Source organism: Megalobrama amblycephala, linkage group LG16 (genome assembly GCF_018812025.1).
Source record: "Megalobrama amblycephala isolate DHTTF-2021 linkage group LG16, ASM1881202v1, whole genome shotgun sequence".
NCBI lineage: Eukaryota > Metazoa > Chordata > Actinopteri > Cypriniformes > Xenocyprididae > Megalobrama > Megalobrama amblycephala.
Window position 1 is genome coordinate 21,719,648 of NC_063059.1, and position 23,830 is coordinate 21,743,477.

The following is a 23,830-nucleotide window of genomic DNA, read 5'->3' on the forward strand; positions in this document are numbered from 1 at the left end:
GTGATCGTGTCGGAGTCCAGGTGATCTGTAGTCGTGAAACATCCAACGAGGAACACAAGATCGGGAACACTGAGACGAAGAACTCCAACGAATGCACACACGAGGAACGAGGAACAAAACAGGGAACTCCAACAACGATCTGACAAACATGAAACGAAAGACAAGGCATTAAATAGGCTGGTAGAGATTAGAAACAGCTGCCGCTGATCAGACAATCAGCGGCGACGCCCACATGAAACAATTAACGTGACAGCACAACGTAAACACAGACAACAGAGTGAGACAGCGGATCCACAACCGTGACAATCCTATCATAATTAATAATAAGCAAAGTTTACTTGTGAAATCATAAAGCAGCAGTTTCAGTAACATCTCATTATATTAACCTTCCTCAAATGGTGTACTATTTTATTTTATTCACTTTTGGCATTTCTCAACACTCATATAGGGATACTGCGCTATTTTACTCATATTGTAAACAGATTTTTGAAATTTTTGAGTATGTTTGTCAGAGTAAAAACGATCACCCATGGGGTGAAAAAAAATATTTTGAATAGGAATAAAAGGGGGAAATAAATAAAAAAAAGCATATTTAACTAACGATATGTGACTAATCTTCAACACACATTGCCTTCAGAAGATAGATATGGTCATATACTGCAGCCATTCCTGACAAGAGCCTAAATAAATCTGATGCAAAAAGAGGGCAAATAAAAATATATTGATAGTTTTTTTTTCACTTTCTTTCACAATATTGTATTTAATTTAACTTTCTTTTGTCTGCAGAAGTCAGCAAAGAAAACACAAAGATCTCCCAGACGAGGAAGCCGCTAACATGACTGCTGGTAAACAAAACAAACAAACAAACTTACAAAGATTGTGCAGATGTAAATAGTATTGAGAAAATGAAAAATGTGTTATCCCCATGCAGGCAATAAACTTTGTGTATTCTGAAAGAAAGAATATAATACTGAAGTGGAAAAATAAATGTTGGTAAATTGTTCTTTTTGTGTGAATTATTTATTTAATAAATAAAGATGATAACAGAATTTGGTAAAAGTTTTAAATCCCATGTTATTTCATTTGCAGTTAAAAGAAGACGTAGAAGTCTATCTCCTGTGCCACCTTATAGTAAGTCAACAAATATGATAATTCATAATATTCAGTGCTGCAAATATCAAAATCCTTGAGAAACTGTGTGTCTATAAGGGAGGTTCAGGGCCGGCGCAAACTCAACTGCCGCTCTGGAGGTTTTGTTTATTGGTTTAAAGGGAAGGCTAAGGAGATGCGCTTCCCCTTTAAAAAAAAATAAATTTCCATGAAATTGTTTGAATTTATGTGTCGTCACTACACAGTCCAGAATAAACACTCCTGATAGATAACTTTTTATGGTAACACTTTAGAATACTGATCCTTCATTAATGAATAACTACACAGGAACAAATGAGTAATGCATTATTAACACTCTAATAACTACTATTAACTAACAAGTAACTCTGATGAATGAATTAGTAAGTAATAGTGCTCAGTTAAAGGTGGTAGTTCACTATTAACTAATCAGTAACTACTGTTTTTTTCATACCTCCCAGAGAACTACTAAGAACTACTGTATACAGGTTCGTAATTAATGTGAATAATGAATAATGTATAATTAATTCTAGAGTAAAGGCCTTGGTAACACACTAGTAATGAGTGAAGTATTACCAAATACTTAAGAAGGAATTACTAATTATTTGGATCAGTATTCTAAAGTGAAAAACATGATAACTCTCTAGTAACTACTGAAGTCATTGTAAACGTTTGATGTTTTTGTAAAGTATTGGATAGTAATAACTCAAGAGTTACTATATAACTCTAAAGTAACTACTTCTTTTTTGGATCAGTATTCTAAAGTGAAGATCATAGTAACCCACTAGTAATTACTTAAGTGTTACCAAATATATCATAAGGAATTACTGTACAAAAACATCAAAATTTACAAAGACTTCAGTAGTTACTAGAGAGTTATCATGTTTTTCACTTTAGAATACTGATCCAAATAATTAGTAATTCTTTATTAAGTATTTAGTAATACTTCAGTCATTACTAGTGGTTTACCAAGGCCTTTACTCTAGAATTAATTATACATTATGCATCATTCATGTTAATTATGAACCTGTATATAGTAGTTCTTAGTAGTTCTCTTAGAGGTATGAAAAAACAGTAGTTACTGATTAGTTAATAGTGAACTACCACCTACAACTGAGCACTATTACTTACTAATTCATTAATCAGAGTTTATTGTTAGTTAATAGTAGTTACTAGAGTGTTAATAATGCATTACTCATTTGTTCCTGTGTAGTTATTCATTAATGAAGGATCAGTATTCTAAAGTGTTACCCTTTTTATTAAGGCGTCTACATTCACAAACCACTGTTAATTTGAACAGAAAAAAACAGACCGTTTAAGGGATTTGGCACACTCCTTCTATAATCACTAAGAAGTTGTCATATTAGGGGCCGTTCACATATCGCATCTAAAAACCCGTGGAAAGCGTGGCCGCACTGCTTTCTTTCCAAAGCGCTTGCGCTCCCGTGGCGTCTGTCGTTGCAATGCAACCATGAACTGCGTTCTCCATGATAAAGATAATGACGTTTCAGCAAAGGATAAATTAATTTCTAGCCCTTGCATTAGCTCTACTACTGGATATATTTATGGAGATGAGAAATAAAAACCCACCCTGTACAGTTATGAACCAGCTGTTCAGCTGTTGCCTGGCAAGGCCAGACTGATATATATCTTCTACAAGATATATCAGTCTGGTCAGTCTGCCCTCCGTCGCGATTCGAGTCAACTCCAAAACGTACCGTGCAATCAGATTTGTTTATTTCAGTGATGCAAACAGCGTCACTCTAGTGTGGCGAAAGCCCCTTCGATATCGAGCAGAGCAGACCATGTCTCTTAAAGCAGCTACTTTTTAGCCTTTTTAAGTGAAAACATGTAGAATCTCAGTATTGATCGGGTGACTGTGTGTTTTAAACAGTTTATTGAACAGCTTGATGGCCTGATACGATGCCTTAGAAATCGAATTGATTCAATGGCCGACCAGACTCATCCGCTGGTACAGTGGTGAGGGTGGATTTTCCAGGCAAGTTCAGCTGAGCTTTCAATGTTTTGTTACAGAAAGGACGAAGCTTTGGTTGGTTCTTGTTACATGACCTGCGGTGAGCTCGATGCATTCAGAAGAGTTGACAATTTTTCATCTCGCTGCGCCTGGAAAATGCTTCGCGACTGTGTTGTATGGCGGCATTATAATGCCATTACTGACCGAGCGCACAAGTGCTACACGTGCGCAGTTTTAAAATAAGCTTGTGGGCTCCCGTTTCCTCACGTGTAGACCTGATATCCGCTCGCAGAAGTGATTTACTGAGCGCGCAAGCATCATTTGTGCGCTCTGTCATTAATGGCATTATAATGCCACCATAGCGTTGCTTCTGTTTTGATCGTGCTTGATGCGTGGCTACATTTGAAAAAAAAGGAACTTGAGCACGCAAAAGACGCGATATGTGAATGGCCCCTTAGTCTACTTTATCACAATCTCAAAAAGTTCTGTTATAATAAATGAAGCTGTCTGCACAATGAATCTCTTATTCATATAATATCTAAACTTTGTTATATGAGAGGATTCGCAAACGTGCAGAAGTCCGCGTCACAGAGTCCACTCACCGCTCAAAACGCCGGAGTTTTTGTTCAATGCTAACTTAAACACCTCTGATTGGCATTTCAAAATCAACAGATAAGTGATTCTACATTGCATGTAGACCCATATGCCACTCTTGGTTGGGGTGGGTTTTGGTATATACACTGCGTTCCAAATTATTATGCAATTGACATATCAGTAAGATTTCAGTACAATAAACATTCAAATTTTAGTTTTTCTAAGAAAATGTTTGCTTGTTTATTTATCCATGTCTTTTTAGATAACTGGAATCAATCTCAGACAAAATAATTTGCCAGATCTATGGAAACCCTACTTAGAGGTTGTTCCTCATTATTAAGCAAGTCACAGTTCTCATGCAATATGGGGAGAAAGAAAGATCTTTCTGAAGATGAAAAGCATGAAATGGTGCAATGTTGTGCAAAAGGCATGAAAACAACTAATATTGTGTGAAACTGAATGGAGATTATCGAATTATCATAAGATTTGTGAGTGATTTAGAGCACAGCAGAACTCGGTCAGATAAAGGCTTATTAATTAAAGTTCCTATCAAAAAAATTAATTGTATTAAAAGGGCAGCTATAAAAAAGCCAGTGTTGAGCAGCAAACAGGTATTTGAAGCTGCTGGTGCCTCTGGAGTCTCAAGAAGCTCTCCATGCAGGCTGGCAGTTGTGCGTAAAGATGCATTTCAGACACCACTAACCAAACCTCACAAAGAGAAATATAGCTGCCCTTTTAATACAATTACATTTTTTGACAGGAACTTTCCTCAGTAAGCCTTTATCTGACCGAGTTCTGCTGTGCTCTAAATAACTCACAAATCTTATCATAATTTGATAATCTCCATTCAGTTTCACACAATATTAGTTGTTTTCATGCCTTTTGCACAACATTGCACCATTTCATGCTTTTCATCTTCAGAAAGATATTTCTTCCTCCCCATATTGCATGAGAACTGTGACTTGCTTAATAATGTGGAACAACCTCTAAGTAGGGTTTCCATAGATCTGGCAAATTATTTTGTCTGAGATTGATACCAGTTATCTAAAAAGACATGGATAAATAAACAAACAAACATTTTCTTAGAAAAACTAAAATCTTAATGTTTATTGTACACAAATCTTACTGATTTGTCTCTTGCATAATAATTTGGAACGCAGTGTAGAAGAATGAAGATAAGTGAGATTTAGAATAACTAATCGGGTGTTAACTTTTTGTTAACAAATGTTCAAAAAATAAATTAATTACTTCCATTAAAAAAAAAACTAAGTCCCTCTCTTTCTTGCCGCCCTGACTGTGACTCCACCCACTCGTTCACAGTCCCCTGACTACTAATCACCTGCACCTGCACTGCTCATCAAGGACACTATAAAGACACTCACTTCCTTCACATCATTGTTTGGTCTCATCAAACGTACTTGGACTCCTTACCCGCTACTCACCTGAGTTTCCCGTGTCTCCATCCTGTCGTCCTCCGTCTCGTTCTCCGTTCCACATTGATCCCTTTACTTGCAAAGTCAAACGTCTGTTATCCTTTAGCTAAGTGACTGTTCAGAAAGTGCTTGTTCATTGACTCACCTGCATCCACCGTTTACCTGTGTCTGTCCCTCTGTCTAATAAACAACATCTGTGTTTACTTACCTCTCTGCCTCCGTCTGTGTAAAAACAGTAGTATTGTGAAATACTTTTACAATTTAAAGGGATAGTTCACCCAAAAATGAAAATGTGATGTTTATCTGCTTACCCCCAGGGCATGCAAGATGTAGGTGACTTTGTTTCTTCAGTAGAACACAAATGATGATTTTTAACTCCAACTGTTGCCGTCTGTCAGTCGTATAATGCATGTCAATGGGAACTTCGTCTATAAGAGTAATAAAAACATGCACAGACAAATCCAAATTAAACCCTGCTGCATGTGACGACACATTGATGTCCTAAGACACAAAACGATCGGTTTGTGTGAGAGACTGAACAGTATTTATATCATTTTTTAACTCCAATACACCACTATGTCCAACTGCCTTGAGCATCTGGGGAATGAGGTCAGAAAACATGTTCTGATGACGGAAGTGATGTCTGGCACTTTGCTTCAATGAGTATGAGAGATAACTTCTGTCATCAGAATGCGTTGAGACCTCACACACCAGATGCTCAAGGCAGTTGGACATAGTGGTGTATTGGAGTTAAAAAATGATATAAATACTGTTCAGTCATTCCTGTTCATGGATCACGGGTCGAGTTTTACTGTTATTTGTGTTCTGTGTTCCAGTGAGTGATTTGAGGATTGTTCTGCTGGGGAAGAATATAACAGAAAACAACAGAGTGGGAAACTTCATCTTAGGAAGAGCAGCGTTTGAGAGTGAAGCACCTGCTGATGTAGAGCTGAACATTGAGAAACACAGAGGAAAACTGAAGGACAGAGACGTCACAGTCATCAACACTCCTCACCTGCTGAGGCCAAATCTGTCAAACTCTCAGATCACACAGGGAGTGAAAGAGTGTGTGAATCTGTCTGCTCCTGGACCTCATGTGATCATACTTGTACTGCAGCAGAACGACTTCAGTGACAATAACAGACATAGAGTGAAATATGTGCTGAATGAATTCAGTAAGGAGGCTCCTATACACACTTTAGTGTTGACTGATGAGAGAGAGATAAACAGTAGCTGTATTCATCAATTAATAAAGGAGTGTGGAGGTGAACATCTTCAGTTTGATGAAAGAAAATCAGGTTTACACTCTGAGATACTTGAAAGAGTGGAGAAGATACTCGAAAACCAAGACAAATTTCTTATCTCTGACTTGTGTGAGGAAGCAGGAGAAGAAACACCAGAAGATGGAGAGAAGAGCAGATCTGGAGGTTCAGTCACAGCAGAAGAAGAGGGAGATTTTGATCATGAAGATGATGGAAAAATCAAACAGAGAAACAAAGAGAAAAAGGAAGTCGCTGTCCAAAGGAAAACCTTGTGTAAGTTTTGTTGGCAATAAAGTTAGTTTAACCCACACATACACCACTCCTTTTAAGAGAAAGACTAATTTGAGAAAATAAAAAAATATATTAAACAGTGTAAGAATTAATTAATTAAAAATGTAATTAATTTACAGTGAATGAGAACCAAATTAACTGTAAATGATTCAGAATTAATATTTAATACTTCAATTATTCGTCCACCGAAAAACTCTACTCAAAGAATATACACACAGTGATGTGCCTTCAGACATTCGCCCATCACATTCACCCATCTCTGTATGGGGGCTTCTGGCTACAGACGATCCCCCATGACTGCTTTACACTTTACCTTATATACAGATCAGAAGAAAAGGATTGTAAATATTTATTACACCAACACCTGTTTTGGGGGAGAGGAGTGGGTGTTTCACCACCCAAAAGAAGGACAGAATTCTACTTAGTTTTCAATCTTCTTCATGATACTAGTGACTGCTGTGAAATTGAGACCATTTTACCAATTGCACTGAGACATTTAAAATGATACCAAACATGAAAGGAAAAAACAATAAATACCCAAGTTACATTATACATCTCAGAGTACTTTCAGTAACTTGAATCAGGGGGGAGGGAAGGAAGGTGTGGCTCAGCGAAGGCCAAGGCGAAGTACAAGCAAGGGCAAAAGCACAATGCGTGGTATTAAGTTTTGAACAGTTTGTTGGTTCCGGCTTTCCGATTGTTTTAGCCAGTCAGGTCCTATTTTGGGCGAGTCCTATGCCCAGTTCTCCTGTTCTTGTATGCAATTAGCATACTGTCCTTACAGTCCTTTGTTCTCAAACTTTTTTTGGTCAGAACTTTGAGAAGTTAATTTTGCTGGTTCAGAAATCATACATCTTACATAAATCAATGTTGCGTCTGGAAATACTGGAAAGCATTCATCCATCACAACCATACCAAACAGTACACACTTTCTGTAATTGAGGTAGATTTTCTGTAATCAATATTTAAAACACACAGAGAGAATTACACAGGTTCCATTAACAAAATAAAACATGCTTAAATACATATGTTAGAGGCTGTTTTTGGTGATAAGTTCATGTCTTTGGCAGTATTTCTAAATTGTCTCTGTTTGAACAAAAAGAGTGGCTTCACTGTTTGCCAGGGAAACTTTGGAATGTCTTTTTGAAATGTAAAGTTGGGCAGAGGGAAAGTTTCTTGTGGGTGATTCCCATGGTGCCCTGCTGTGATCTTCACCTCGAGATGTGTCGCAGGTCCGAGTTTCCTGATAACAGTGGGAATTTACACCTTGAGTCCTGGTGTTTGCTGATCCATCTGTTTTCTTAAAGTCAACACATCGAAAGAGAGTCTCTTTGATCTTTTGCTCTGTTACTACAACCAAATGCATTTGTAATTAAGCAGACAGTGAGGGGCCGTCTTCATCTTAATAAGTTCCCAGGTTCTACTTTATGGCTCACAAATGGTGATTTTTTTTTTTGTTTGTTTTGTTTATGATTTTAAAATAGTTAAATTAGATTAGATATTTCAGAATCGATATTAATTCAAATTAAATTTAGTCATTGCTTATAGACGAGGTGTACAGAACTTTACCCACTTTTGTTCAGAGGGTGAAATGTGTCGTTCTCTATATGTGTCAAGTGATGTAATATCCCTTTTAAGTGGATGAGAGAAAGTGATGTAAAACTACCTAGTGCTTCAAAGAAAGTCAGTTGCAGTGTTTCCCATACAGTGATTTATTTGTGGGAGCCCGTATTCATGCAAATGCTTTTAAACCATTCAAGCATGACAAGACAAACGAGAACGTGCTCTGTGAATGTCCTGACAGACACACAGAAAGACACGCTCCAGTATCATGCGCACAAACAGCATGTTCTCTTCTCACAAAATTATGCCAAAATGTCTGTTTTCTCTAGTATCCTCCTAAGAGCAGTTAAATAAGTATTAAAGGTGGGGTAAGCCATTTTTCGAAAACGCTGTTGGACATTACTGATATTTAAAATTAACCCAAACAAACACATCCCTCTCTTCATTCCTCCGCCTCCATAACTCACCCTCCCTAACCACTCTGCTCAGAGTCGGTCTCAAACCCTGGCCCGATCGCTGCTCGCTGGCGAGGCGAGTGACGCAAAACACCTCATTCTCTAGCAGTCGTCAGTGCGCAGTGGTTTACCTGCACAACTCTCACGATCTGGCCACTGTTATACACGCAATGTGAGAGTAGATGTCTGTTTAAAAGCTACAGTCACGTGACATAGACCCTACAGCTTATGCCGCAGACGTTGATCAGAACGCGTCTTTTTAATATTTGACTAAAAACATTTGATGGCTAAATTACAGCCAACAGACACTTAATTGGACACCTGTTGGTTAAATGAGGTAAAATCTCTTTTTTGGGATGACACATGACAACTTACCAGAGTAAAAATATATAAGTTCACTCTTCCTTTTCTTCGCTCCACTGCCGCTGAGAGGCCGCCATCTTGTTTGATTTTTTTCTGAAATCTCCAAGCCGGTTACGTGATCGGCTGCTAGCATTCTGATTGGAGGATCTCAAAAAATTGCCCACGAGTATCCAGATTTAAATGCCCCGTGTATCATCACCTTTAGATCACTCAAATCTAAACAAATCAGAGAACACGGGTGGAAACATTGACGGTGGGTGGTGGACAGAATCACCTGTTTCCAACAGTTTCTAACGCCTTCTACGCATCTGGTTGCATACACTGCGTGTAAAAATATACTTATTAGAATTATCCAGCAATGTAGATAATATATTGTCATTACTTATCTTTTCAGTTATGGCATCCTCCAGTGGTCCAGGACTTAATGAGGAGCTCCAGTGCTCCATCTGTCTGGAAGTGTTCACTGATCCAGTCACCACTCCATGTGGACACAACTTCTGCAGAACCTGCCTGAGCAAGTGCTGGACGAACACACAGACCTGCTTCTGTCCGTTCTGTAAAGAAAGATTCAGCATAAGACCTGATCTCAAGATTAATTCAATACTCGTAAAGCTTGTGCAACACTTTAATAAGCTTAATCAAGAATCTAAAGTGTTCTGTGACTTCTGTGCTGAAAGAAAGCAGAAAGCTGTGAAGTCCTGCCTGACGTGTCAAAGCTCTTACTGTGATGATCATCTGGAGCTTCATCTCAGAGTCCCACGTCTAAAGAAACACACACTGATCAACGCTGTGGAAAATCTGGAGGATTATATATGCCAGAAACACGAGAGACCTCTGGAGATGTTCTGCAGAGATGATCAGACGTGTGTTTGTCTGTCCTGCACTGAAGGAGAACACAGGACTCACAACACTGTTCCTATAGAGGAGGAGAGTCGAGAGAAGAAGGTAAAGAGTTACAGACAAAACACTTTAAACACACTGTGGAATGCAGTTTTCTGTGTGTAGATGTTGGTGCAGGTCATATTGAAGGGCTTTCACTTTTTTTTTTAATAAATGACCTAAAAGTTTTTTGTCAACTTTTGAGAAAGCAACATAGAGTATTTTACCTTCAAAGCTGACAGACATGGACTATAAGCTAGGAGACAAAATTTTGAATTCTGTTTTATATTCATTATTCTGATAAGATTTTTTTTTTGTCAGAAGATTGAACAATAAATTCATTGATAAATGTGTGTTTTTCTCATCATCATCTGGTTCAGACACAGACAGATGTTCATCAGATGATCCAGAAGAAAATGAAGATTCAAGAGATCAAACACTCAGTAAAGCCGAGAAAAGTGAGTGAAAAAATGATTAAAAAATTATTCGGCTTCTTGCACTTTGGGCCACAACTTGGCACAAGCTTTGCAATCTTTCTTCGAGATGTGTTACTTTCCTTGCATCCTGCTTCACTACTGTTCGGACGCTCTTGCTTACAGCTCCGTGCTTTGCTTTATTGCTTTTATATTTTTTCTCCTAATTTGAACTACAGCAAATCAGCACAGTGCTCAAACGACAAATTTTGTCACCAACAAACTTTTTAACTGGAAGAATTGCTACAAAAAAGGGAATTTTTGGTCTGACAGCAGCCATCAGCTTTCCGGAGAAGGGAAAACACAGCTGCCTACATCCAAAAGGATTAGAAATAATATGCCTCTTTTGGTTGAAGAATCTACCTGCTGCACAAACTGCCACAGACTTCTACAAAGGATTGCAGTTCTTAAAACAAAGTTACTTGCGGGACTACCAAACCAGACGGAACACACAACAGAGCTTCTTCATGGAGGTCCTCAGCACACAGTCAGTGAGTCCTATGAATCTAATGCTCCTAAACAGGCCATACTGAGTGCCGTAACTGATCAACATACTAATTGATGGCACAAACAGTGAGCGAGACCCAAAGGGAGTCGAGACATCAGATTGTCACAAGTATTGCATCCTCTACCCCAAACACTGGTTCCCTACCACTGCCAATACCACCTGGAGAACAGATTTGAAGTGTTAATGAATGTGGGTGAGGAATCCCCAAACACGATCGGACACAGATCAAATTATCCAGCAGCTAACACTAATGCTAACTGCCGTTCAAGGTTGAACAGTCAGCGGCACTCAGCTCATAGAGCAGCCGAGCCCAGGACTCTGATAGTGGGTGATCTCATTCTATTATCAGAAACATTAGCAGCAGGGATACAAGTACATGCTGCCTTCCACAACCAATGTAAACAGGGAACTTAAGAGCATTCTGATGAAATATAAGACTGCAAATCAATTCAATTCACATTAAAACGAATGCAGTTAGCAAATAATGTAATAATTTGGGCAATTAATTTACAAACACTGTTAGCATTTTACTTGAAGGAAGCAATGACCTCCTGAGAAAATGAATTACATATTCACAATAACTAGGATATATAGAAATGTGGGAATGTGCATGTAGATCCAGATATTGCATCTTCTGAAGTCCTTGCAGGAGTTGGCGCCATCTCTTCACAGGTGATGGTCATCTGAGGTCTTCTTAAGGGGCTGGATCCAATTGAAGCTGATGTACTCTCTAGTCACCTCGGGACGGGCGGCCAGAGGTAAAACAGAAAAGCAAGTGGAGAATAATTAGTGTAGCTGCTGTTTATAACATTAAGCAAAGATAGTCATGTGCAGTTGATCTGATATGAGATGCATTACGTGAATACTTGGCTAAAGAGATGCGTCTTTAATCTAGATTTAAACTGGGTGAGCGAGTCTGAGCCCTGAACATTATCAGGAAGGCTATTCCAGAGTTTCGGAGCCAAATGTGAAAATGTTCTCCCTCCTTTAGCGTACTTAGATATCCTAGGTACAACCAGAAGTCCAGAGTTTTGTGATCTTAAGAAGCGTGAAAGATTGTAGGGTGATAGAAGATTGGTTAAATACACAGGAGCTAAACCATTTAGAGCCTTATAGGTCATTAGCAATACTTTATAATCGATACGGAACTTAATGGGTAACCAGTGTAGAGATGATAAAATTTGTGTTATATGATCATATTTTCTTGACCTGGTAAGAACTGTAGCAGCTGCATTTTGTACTAATTGTAGCTTGTTTATTGAGGAAGCAGGACAACCAGCTAATAACGAGCTGTCTTTCCACGCGATTCTGAAGACCTCTAAACAAGTTTGTATCCATTTGCATTCTTCAGATGCAGATTACGAGTTTCTCTTTTGATTCCTGTTGTACCATGGTACAGTATTTTTCTCTCTAACCATTTTTAATCTCATCGGTGCAACAGTATCTAGTGTACTAGTAAAAATGGTGCACATGCTGCTAGTCATTTTCTTGAGATCATTTGTGTGTTTAGGTATGATGAGCAGCTGAGACAGATCAGGCAGTTTATTTGTGAATTTCTCTAAAGTTGTCGGGAGAATTGTTCAATTTGACAGATATCAGTATGCATTACGCATGTTAAAGGTAGGGATCAGTGACATCATCACTTTGCGGTAGAATTTCTATATCGGTAAGCTTGATTCCATGTGATATAATTAAATCTAGTGCATGATTATGATGGTGAGTGGGTCCAGTGACATTTTGTTTGACCCCAAAGGAGTTTAGTAAATCTGTAAACACAGTCCCTAATGCATCATTTGTATTGTCAACGTGAATGTTGAAATCTCCAACAATCAGTGCTTTATCAACGTTGACCAATAGGTCTGAGAGAAAGTCTGCAAATTCTTTTAGAAAATCAACATAAGGCCCTGGAGGTCTATAAACGGTAGCCAAAGCAAGAGATAGTAGCGACTTTTTACTTATATCTGAGAGTGTAATGTTTAGCATAAGAATTTCAAATGAATTAAACCTATAATTTGTTTTCTGAGTAACATTAAAAATATCTCTATAGATTGTTGCAACACCACCACCTCGGCTAACCAGACGGCATTTGTTTTTATAACAGTAGCCAGGTGGACAAGACTCATTAAGACCGAAATAATCATTTGGTTTAAGCCATGTTTCAGTAAGGCAAATTACATCAAGACTATTATCTGTGATCATTTCATTTATAATAACCGCCTTAGGTGTCAGTGATCTAATGTTTAGTAGCCCCAGCTTTAGAAATTCTTTTTGTTCGGTAATTTTGTGAATTTCTGGTTTGATTATGATCAGATTTTTTCTAGATCCTTTATTTTTATTGTTAAACCTCACTATTCGAATAGACACATTTTCTATAGACTGTACTACACTCAAATTTCTATCAATTAAGTGGGCAGAACACAGACTGTGATTTGAGGTTTGACTTACTAGTCATATGGTGTGAAGCGTCTTGGAGATGTTCTCTGACAGAAGATCAGCTCTGATTCTGCTGGGGTGCAGGCCATCAGCACGGAAGAGCCTAGGTCGCTCCCAGAAAAGATTAAAGATTAAAGATAAAGAGCAGCTTCTGTTCATTACAACAAGACATTAAACATTCATTTAAAGCAAATAATCTACTGAACCTTTCATGTCCACGTCGGTACGTCGGAAGCGGTCTGGACACGATGATCTTCATCGCGGGCGATGTGGCTTGTACTGTCTCGATCAGGCTCCTGAAGTCCTGCTTCAGCATCTCCGTCTACCGCAACCTGGTGTTATTCACCCCCGCGTGCAGAACAACAGCTCCTGTGTTCTCAGCGGCATTCAGGATCGCGGGAACCTGCGCAGCGACATCGAGAACATGAGCACCAGGAAAACAGTGACTGTGCACCTTACCTTTGGTTGTGGTAGCGTGGATGTGGTGGACGATGGAGTCTCCGATGACCACAGCGTCGTGTTCTGCCTCACGAAGGGGGGAGAAGCGGTTCCTCGTCGAGACCTCGAAGACCGGGGGCGGCGGAGAAGGAGAGGTCCTGGTCCTTGGCCTGGCTCGTGTCTTCCGCTGCTGAAGGACCCAAGGTCCCTGGTGTGACGGCGCTGGAGTGAACAAGGGTTGGGATGAATGCGTTCTGGGTGCTCGGGCCCTGTGCAGAGAAACACATGGCGTAGAGGAAGCAGAAGTGTTAATATCACGCTGCAAACTTACAGAGGATTGGTGAGTGTCAGCACGGGATGTTTCCAGCGCTGTTTGCCGCTCCCATAGCTCGGTCTGCTTCTCAAGAAGGGTCCGAATCTGTCGTTCCATGGCCTCCAGTTCCAGCTGCACTGCATCCAGCTCGAACGTGTCCTCACCTGCACTTAAAGGTAGAAAAACATCCGATACACTCGCCATTAGAATAGACCAACAATAATGTTGTGAGAGAGAAGAGTACAAACGTTACTGTGACCACACCGCTATTGCTAACGGGCTAAAGCTAGTAGCGAATGTTCGGGAAGTCGGATAAAACTAGCGATATCAAGGCAATCCGAGTGTTTTTTATATAAAATAATGCTGGGGATATGTTCCCTTGCCATAAAAGAGAGAGTGATATGTTATAAATTTGATATTAAAAGTGCCCTAGATTCAAAATTTGAATTTACCTTGGCATAGTTGAATAACAAGAGTTCAGTACATGGAAAAGACATACATTGAGTTTCAAACTCCATTGCTTTCTCTTTCTTATGTAAATCTCATTTGTTTAAAAGACTTCCGGAAAACACGCGGATCTCAACATAACACCGACTGTTACGTAACAGTCGGGGTGTATGCCCCAATATTTGCATATGCCAGCCCATGTTCCCAACATTATGAAAGGCATTAGACAAGGGCAGCCAGTAACGTCTGGATCTGCACACGTGAATCAACAGACTAGGTAAGCAAGAACAACAGCGAAAATGGCAGATAGAGCAATAATAACTGACATGATCCATGATAGCATGATATTTTTAGTGATATTTGTAAATTGTCTATCTAAATATTTCGTTAGCATGTTGCTAATGTACTGTTAAATGAGGTTAAAGTTACCATCGTTTCTTACTGAATTCATGGAGACAAGAGCCGTCGCTATTTTCATTTTTAAACACTTGCAGTCTGTATAATGCATAAACACAACTTCATTCTTTATAAATTTCTCCAACAGTGTAGCATTAGTCGTTAGCCACGGATCACAGCCTCAAACTCATAGAGAATCAAATATAAACATCAAAATAAATATTATACTCACATAATTCGAAGCATGAATACAGCATGCATGACGAACATCTTGTAAAGATCCATTTGAGGGTTATATTAGCTGTGTGAACTTTGTAAATGTGCTGTTAGCTGTGTGAACTTTGTAAATGTGCTGTAATATAATCGAGAGCTCGTGTGGCAGGGAGCATGTGAATTAAAGGGATGGCGCGCTGAAAAAATCAGTGCATAGTTAATGATGCCCCAAAATAGGCAGTTAGAAAAAATTATTAAAAAAAATCTATGGGGTATTTTGAGCTGAAACTTCACAGAAACATTCAGGGGACACCTTAGACTTATATTACATCTTGTGAAAAAGCATTCTTGGGCACCTTTAAGAGAAAAAACAAGCAATTAGGAATCAACTCGACGGAGCTCTAACTCAAACAGCATGGCAGCAACAAGCGGGAAATTACGTAATGACCTAATTAACTTTTTAAAACGCTGCTGGGAAATGACGTAAACGGGAAATCGACTAATCATCCATGTGGGTAAGAATAATATTCGTAAAGAGCAGTCAGAACTCCTTAAAAGGGATTTTAATTAACTTTTTAAAATGCTTAGAAGACTAAAAGTTAAGTCGTTCATCAGTGGACCACTCCCAGCAAGAGGAACAAATAGATTTACACGGTTGCTTGGGCTTAACACATGGCTGCAAAAAAACTGCAATTTAAAGGGACCGAATTTCATCGACAACTTCAATCTTTTCTGGAGTCAGGAACAAATGTTCACACATGATGGCCTGCACCTAAACAAACTGGGCTCAAGAGTGATAAAGGACAATATCTACTTCTCCCTCCATCATCCGTCAGCCGTGTGTGCAAATCCACTCAATCTGAATGGCACAAACACACCTGGACAGAGAACAACTGACCACAGGACTTCATTTCAGCAGCTGAATGGACATGCGGTTGACACATCCCACAAGGTCAATGATAACACCACGCAGCCACAACAGCCACTGCTCACGGACACAATCCTGACTGAGCCCTGCCCACAGAGCTCACCGATAGACAGTGACGTGTTAGAACTGCTCCAAGATTCAGCACCCAAGGTTGACTTTCGGGAAAACAGCCAGGGAAGCCAGGACAACATATTACAGCCTCCGGTAACACCAGAGCAACAGCCCCTCTCACTGGACATGTTATCCCTCTCTCCAGCATCCCCTCTTCTGTCTGTCTCAGAGAAAGTGGAGTAACTGGTCTATGCTGGAACCAAACTCTCCAACTCTTTTGCTACGAGCCCCCAGATATCAACAAAAAAGCGAGCCCCGAAACCGCCAAAGCCTGTGGGCCCAGCTTGGCCTCCCCCTCCTCCTGTAAGAGCTCTTCGGCCCCTGCCACAATGCCAGGGCCCTCACCCTCCTCCATCTGTTCTAGGTGAACCAAAAACAACCGATAACAGCTCTCAGTGATGTGTGTCGGGTCCCCGCTATGATAACAGTGACTTTATCAAATGTTTACAGAACAAGCGGGAGCCCAGTGTGCCTGTTGCTTTCTCTATTTCTGTTTTATTATGTGATAGAAAGCCTAAGGCCTTCTCAAACCATTTGGCAAACCCATTTAATCTGCTGCCTATCACACATCAAACTAAGATTACTGTAGAGACAGAAAGTAAGGCTGTTAAGTTAACACTTTTAAACATCTGCTCACTTAAAAATAAATGACTTCTAGTCAACAACTTAACCACAAACAACTTAGATTTTATGCTTCTAAATGCAACATGGCGTGAAGACAGTTGCAGTGCAACAATCCTGAATGAAAAAGTCCCTTGCTGTGTGAAGCAGAAGACCCAGAAGCGAAGAAGCGATTTAGACAGAGTTTATTAACAGTTCAAATAATGTCCAACAAAGGCAGACTGCCAAGCACCGTTCACTTGGGCGCTCGCAGCTGGTTCACAGACTGAAACAAAAATAAAAAATACGAAACTGGCGGAGGCTCGTAGAACTCAGTAGCACTGTCCCGGACCTGCAGCACTGCAGGTGGTATATGGTTGCCATATGCCTGGCAGCTGGCAGAAACCAGGCTTGACGAACAAGGGGCTCAGAAGGATAGGTGTCTGGACAGCTACTGAGACTATGACTGAGACGAACACACAATCAATCATTAAATGATATTTGGATGCGAGTAGAACAGAGTTAAACGCCATAATAAGGATAATAATCATCTGACAAAGACGCGAGAAAACAGCAGGGAAAAATAGCAAAGCAAATCAGAGCAGAAGAGAAACAGGTGTGAAGGCAAATCAACTGCAACTACAAACAGCTGAGTGAATGTGGCAATAGAGACAGAGGAACAAAAAGACAAGAGAAAATCAAACCCGGCTCATGACATCTCTCCTAACTTTACTTTTATGAGTGTCTGCAGAGCTGTTAGGAGAGGTGGAGGTGTAGCTGCTCTATTTAAAGATGTCTATCAATGCAATCATTTGGTGATTACTTGTCTTTTGAATATTTGGTTATATTTGGGTATTGTGTTAAAAGGTGCTCCTCCTCATTCTACTTATAGTTATTTACAGGCCTCCAAAAAACTCTCCAGTCTTTGTGGAGGACTTGACAGAACTGTTATCAGCAATTTCCTCAGAGTTTAATTGTTTTGCTATTACTGGGAATTTTAACATCCACATAGGAAATGCAGAATACAATATAGCAAAAGAAATCCTAACAGTTTTGAATACTTTTGTCTGTATGTACATGGATCCACACACAATCGTGGACACACTCTAGATTTAATTATCAGTAAGGGTCTAAACATTTCATCCATTGTCATTAAGGATGTAGTGCTATTGGATAATTTCTGTATTTTCTCTGATATATTGATCTCTCCTACTGTTGAAGCTAGATCTATCTCGGTCAAAAAGCGATGCTTAAATGAGAACACTAGTGCACTGTTTATGAAGCCTATATCTTTAACACCAAGCATATCTGCAGACTCTGTTGATTTTCTCCTTGATTCTTTTAACTCAAAAGTACAGAATGTTATTGATAACATTGCTCCTGTGAAAGTCAGGAAGAAAAGTGGCAGACAAAAAACACAGTGGAGAAACTCAACAGCAGTGCAAAATATGAAAAGACAATGCAGAAAAGCTGAGAGCATGTGGCGAAAGACAAACTTGAAATCCACTATAACATCTATAAAGATATCCTTCATGCTTTCAATGTGGAACTAAGCAAAGCTAGACAGACCTTCTTCTCAAATATTATAAACAGAAACCTAAACACCCGCACTCTTTTTGCCACTGTAGATAAACTAACAAACCCCCCAAGTCAGATTCCCAGTGAAATGCTCTCAGACAAATGCTGTGAGTTTGCTTCTTCTCTGAGAAAATTAATAATATCAGAAAGGCGATCAGCACATCCTTGAGCTGCACTGGGGTAAAACAGATCAGATCACAACCTCAGAAAGTAGCTATTATGTCTTTGACGGTAATATTTTGGAAGAAACAGTACAGCACCTTAAAACATCAACCTGCGCCCTTGACACACTTCCCACAAGCGTGTTTAACTGTTTATAAGCAGATCTCCTAGAAGTGGTAAACGCCTCACTTCTTTCTGGGACTTTTCCAAAAATCCCTGAAAACTGCAGTTGTTAAGCCCCTCCTGAAAAAGAGCAATCTGGATAACACCATATTGAGCAACTACAGACCAATCTAAAATCTCCCTTTCATAGGCAAGATCATTGAAAAAGTTTTGTTCAATCAGCTGTACAAATTCTTAAGCTTGAATGGATACTTTGACAACTTTCAATCTGGTTTCCGACCGCATCACAGCACAGAGACAGCACTCATAAAGATAATAAATGATATTCGCCTAAACACAGATACAGGTAAATTATCAGTGCTGGTTCTACTCGACCTCAGTGCTGCATTTGACACTGTTGATCACAACATATTTCTTGACAGGCTGGAAAACTGGGTTGGGCTTTCTGGGATGGTCCTTATATTTTTTAGGTCATACTTAAAAGTGAGAGGTTATTATGTGAGTATTGGTGACCATAAGTCTGAGTGGACATCCATGATATGTGGAGTCCCTCAAGGTTCAATACTTGCACCCCTCCTGTTCAACCTATATATGCTGCTACTGAGCCAAATAATGAGAAATAATTGCACCCAGATTTACCTAGCCCTATCACCTAACGACTACAGCCCCATTGACTCCCTGTGCCAATGCATTGATGAAATTAAAAATTGGATGTGCCTAAACTTCCTTCAGTTAAACAAAGTCAAAACTGAAGTCATTGCGTTTGGAAACAAAGATGAAGTTCTCAAAGTGAACGCATACCTTCATTCTAGGGTCAAACAACAAAAAATCAAGTCAGCAATCTTGGTGTGATTTTGGAGTCAAACCTGAGTTTCAATAGCCATGTAAAGACAATGACTAAATCAGCATATTATCATCTCAAAAATATTGCAAGAATTAGATGCTTTGTCTCCAGTCAAGACTTAGAGAAACTTGTTCATGCTTTCATCACCAGCAGGGTGGATTATTGTAATGGGCTCCTCACTGGTCTTCCCCAAAAGACCATAAGACAGCTGCAGCTCATACAGAATGCTGCTGCCAGGATTCTGAGCAGAACCAGAAAACATGAACACATCACACCAGTCCTCAGGTCCTTGCACAAGCTTCCAGTTGCATTTAGAATTGATTTTAAAGTACTGTTACTTGTTTATAAATCACTCAATGGCCTAGGGCCTCAATACATTACAGATATGCTCATAGAATATAAAAAGATCACTCAGATCATCAGGATCAAGTCACTTACCAAGGGTTTACTCAAAGCAAGGAGAGTCTGTTTTTAGCTGTTATGCCAGCCGCAGCTGGAACCAGCTTCCAGATGAGATCAGGTGTGCTCCAACAGTAGCCACATTCAAATCCAGACTCAAAACACTTCTGTTTATGCATGCATTTACTGATTGAGCACTGTGCTATGTCTGAACTGTTTGCATTTTATTTTATACATATTGGGTTTTTTTATTCTTTTAATTCCTTTTTTCTGTTTTTATTTCATTTTTATTTCATTTTTAATGTATTTTATATCTTTTATGCATCATCTTGTTATTTCTGACTTTTAAGGCATTTTAAATCTTGCTGTTTGGTTGAAAGAGTTGGGAGAATTAGGAAGAAAGCATTTGTGATTAGGTAAAATTTAGATAAGGGGACAAACCATGATGGTTGGGCTATCTGACTCTTTGGTACGTGGAAGGGGTTTCTAAGGGGAATTGCGATCACTTGCAAAGGCAACGTGATTAACACATTCCGGAAATCAAAACAGGTTGGTTGGGGCACTTTCCAAAGGGGAAATTTGAACTGTGGTGCATGGTTAAGATATCTCTGGATTACAGTCAGGATACTTTCCAAAGGGGAAATTTTGAAAGGGGAAATTTGAACTGCGTTGCATAAATAAGATATCTCTGGAAGGGGGATTGGGGCTTTGTGGTGCAGTTTGAGGTGTCTTGGGAAAAGGGGAGATTGAAATTTTGTGTATCAGTTCGAAGTGCCTAAACGGGTAGAGCAAGACAGCGGTCCTGACATGTGAGGAAGATCCATTTAGATCCGTTCTGATGGATAGTTCCGTTTAGATCTGCTCTGATGGACAACAAAAAACTCCCTGAAACTTCCTAGCTCTTCCATCCAGATAGCAAAATTCTCTGTTTTTACTGTTATTTCTATTTCTTATGTGTTCATTTTTTATTATTATGTATTTGATTCTTCTTTATGTAAAGCAGTTTAAATTACCATTGTGTATGAAATGTGCTATATAAATAAAATTGCCTTGCCTTGCCTAAATCTTTCTGTTTTTACAGACTCTCGCCTCCAATGACTGTTTCCTTACTTCATCTCAAACCATCCACTTTTCAAATGGGATGATCATTGGTCTGGGTGTCCTATTGATAGCAGCACTGATCATCTTGCCTACACAATACACCGTGAGTGTGTGTGTGTGTGTGTGTGTGTAAGTGCATTGGTTTAGGAGTGTGGGGTGATTTGGTGTTTGCTATGCAATGGTCTCAGCAGTTCGGCTGGAAGTTAAAATAAACAAACAAAGGATTTAAATGGATTGACAGGAAAGTAAAAAGCAAAAAGAACAGTAAAGGAATAAGATTTGGTCCCACTTTAAATTAGGTGGCCTTAACTACTATATACTTACATTTAAATTAGGCTAATCATTTGATACAATGCACTTATTGTGTACATGTTTTTACATTGTACTTATATTCCAAAAAATACCTGCATGTAATTACATCTGTATTTATAATTGTACTGTGGACCCAATAGCAGCAAAAGTGTTTTGCAATACAATATGAACACTAAACATTTACTTATTTTTTGATGTAAGTACATAGTTGTCATGGTCCTTGTCTGTGTTCCCTGTATCTCCTCTGTGCACCTCATGTTCCCCTGCTGCTCCCCTTGTTTGTTACAATGGACACTCATTGGACCACGCCCCCTTGTTAAATCATTATCTTGTTAAGCTTGTTTGTGCCTGTGAAATAAATAATAAATCTTGCATTTAGATCCTCAGCCATGTCCTTGTGCAGTCCGTGACAGAAAACTTTGCCGCCATGGATCTAGCAGCAGGTTATCAAGACCCGGTGAGCATTCTTTGCCATATTCACCAAAATGGCCGCCCCTTGGAGGAATATGTGGAGGACTTTATAACTTATAGCCACCTTGTGCCATTGGATGAGGTGATGCTTATTGAATGTTTTTGGAGTGGACTGAATTATGACATTGCCCAACTGATGCCAGATGGAGGTCCCAGCTGGACCCTGGTACAGTACTTGGACTTGGCCCTGCTGCTGTGTGGTTCTTCCTTCACTGTGGAGAGGACCCATTGCATAAACACTTTTTGGGGAGGGGCAACACTCACCAAGCTCCAGCAGCCATGGAGCTTGGCCCATTACAGTCACCAGCATGGCTAGTTCGGAGGAGCGCAAGCCCTATGTTATATGTACCTTGCCGTCCTGTAGTTCCTGCATCAGGGCCAGTTTGCAATGTGACTTCCACTTCAAAGCCCGTTTACAACATGGTTGCCATGTCTGAGTCTCCAATCAAGATGGCTGCCATTCCTGAGCCAAGTCAAGTCACAGTTGATCTTCCTGAGCCAAGTTAAGTCACAGTTGATCTTCCTGAGCCAAGTCAAGTCACAGTAGATCTTCCAGAGCCATGTCACGTCTCAGCAGACCTCCCAGAGCCTCGTCACATCTCAGCAGACCTCCCAGAGCCTCATCACGTCTCAGCAGACCTCCCAGAGCCTCATCACGTCTCAGCAGACCTCCCAGAGCCTCATCACGTCTCAGCAGACCTCCCAGAGCCTCGTCACGTCTCAGCAGACAGCCCAGAGCCTCGTCACGTCTCGGCTGATCTTCCTGAGTCACGTCACGTATCCGCTGATCACCCAGAGCCATTTCACGTCTCTGCTGATCACCCAGAGTCTCATCCCGTCATGGCCACCAAGCCGGTGTCTATGGACAAGATGGCCGCTCCGCCAGTGTCTACGGACAAGATGGCTGGTCCGTCAGTGTCTATGGACAAGTTGGCCGCTCCACCAGTGTCTACGGACAAGATGGCCACTCCACCAGTGTCTACGGACAAGATGGCCAGTCCGCCAGTGTCTACGGACAAGATGGCCGCTCCCCTTGAGCCTTCCAACGAGATGGCTACTATGCCTGAGCCCCCAAAGATTGCAGTGTTGGCCATTATGGCCACAGCCATCTGGTGTGTGTGGGCTGCGCACACATTGGTTGCAGTCCCTGAATCTGCTCCAGAGCCCACTCCAGTCCTTGAATCCGCTCCAGCCAATGAATCTGCTCCAGACTCTGCTCTAGTCGCCAAGCCAGCTCCAGACTCCGCTCCAGTCGCCGAGCCAGCTCCAGACTCCGCTCCAGTCGCCGAGCCCGCTCTAGAATCCGCTCCAGTCGCCGAGCCCGTTCCATTCCATGAACCCGTTCCACTCCATGAGCCCACCCCACTCCACTATCTTCCACTTCCTCTATCCGGCTTCAGAATCCGCTCCAGCCCAAAGAAGTGCGGACCCTCCCAAAGAAATTTCCGAGAACCTCTCCGAGGCACCTGACCCGCCATGGCTCTTCGAGACTCCCGACCTCCCATGGCACCTAGAGTCCCTGGACCCACCCTGGAGACCTCCTTCCCAGCCTGCGCCACCCTGGCAACCTACCCAGCCTGTGCCACCCTGGCCACCTACCCAGTCTGCGCCACCCTGGCCACCTACCCAGCCTGCGCCACCCTGGCTGCTTGCTCCACCCTGGCACCCTGCTAAGCTTCTGTTGGCAGGCCCTCTTCCACTCCATGGACCTGGCCCTCCACTCCGCCCCCTTGTTCACCTCCGCCCTGCCTCTCTGGATTTGTTAGGAGCGTCTGGAAGCTGCTCCTTAGGAGGGGGGCTATGCCATGGTCCTTGTCTGTGTTCCCTGTATGTCCTCTGTTTGTGCACCTCATGTTCCCCTGCTGCTCCCCTTGTTTGTTACCATGGACACTCATTGGACCACACCCCCTCGCTAACTCGTTATCTTGTTAAGATTGTTTGTGCCTGTGTACATATAGTCCCTGTGTTTTACTCATTCGGTACAAAGTTTTGTCTAGTGTCACTACTGCAATCCTGAGCGTTTCCTTGTTTCATGTT

The 23,830-nt window shown here is 40.7% G+C and overlaps 1 protein-coding gene across 1 annotated transcript in view; it reads left to right on the top strand.

Annotated features, from left to right (window-relative positions):
• The first annotated feature begins 791 nt into the window (after positions 1-791).
• The window catches only part of LOC125249334 (E3 ubiquitin-protein ligase TRIM39-like), a 30,940-nt gene continuing 7,901 nt past the window's right edge, over positions 792-23,830 (top strand). Inside the window, exons 1-6 of the mRNA XM_048161613.1 lie at positions 792-845; positions 1,090-1,131; positions 5,967-6,665; positions 9,459-10,009; positions 10,324-10,401; positions 20,991-21,113. Coding sequence (XP_048017570.1) covers positions 836-845; positions 1,090-1,131; positions 5,967-6,665; positions 9,459-10,009; positions 10,324-10,401; positions 20,991-21,113 — 1,503 coding nt within the window. The 5' untranslated portion in view covers positions 792-835. The remainder of the gene's footprint in view (positions 846-1,089; positions 1,132-5,966; positions 6,666-9,458; positions 10,010-10,323; positions 10,402-20,990; positions 21,114-23,830) is intronic.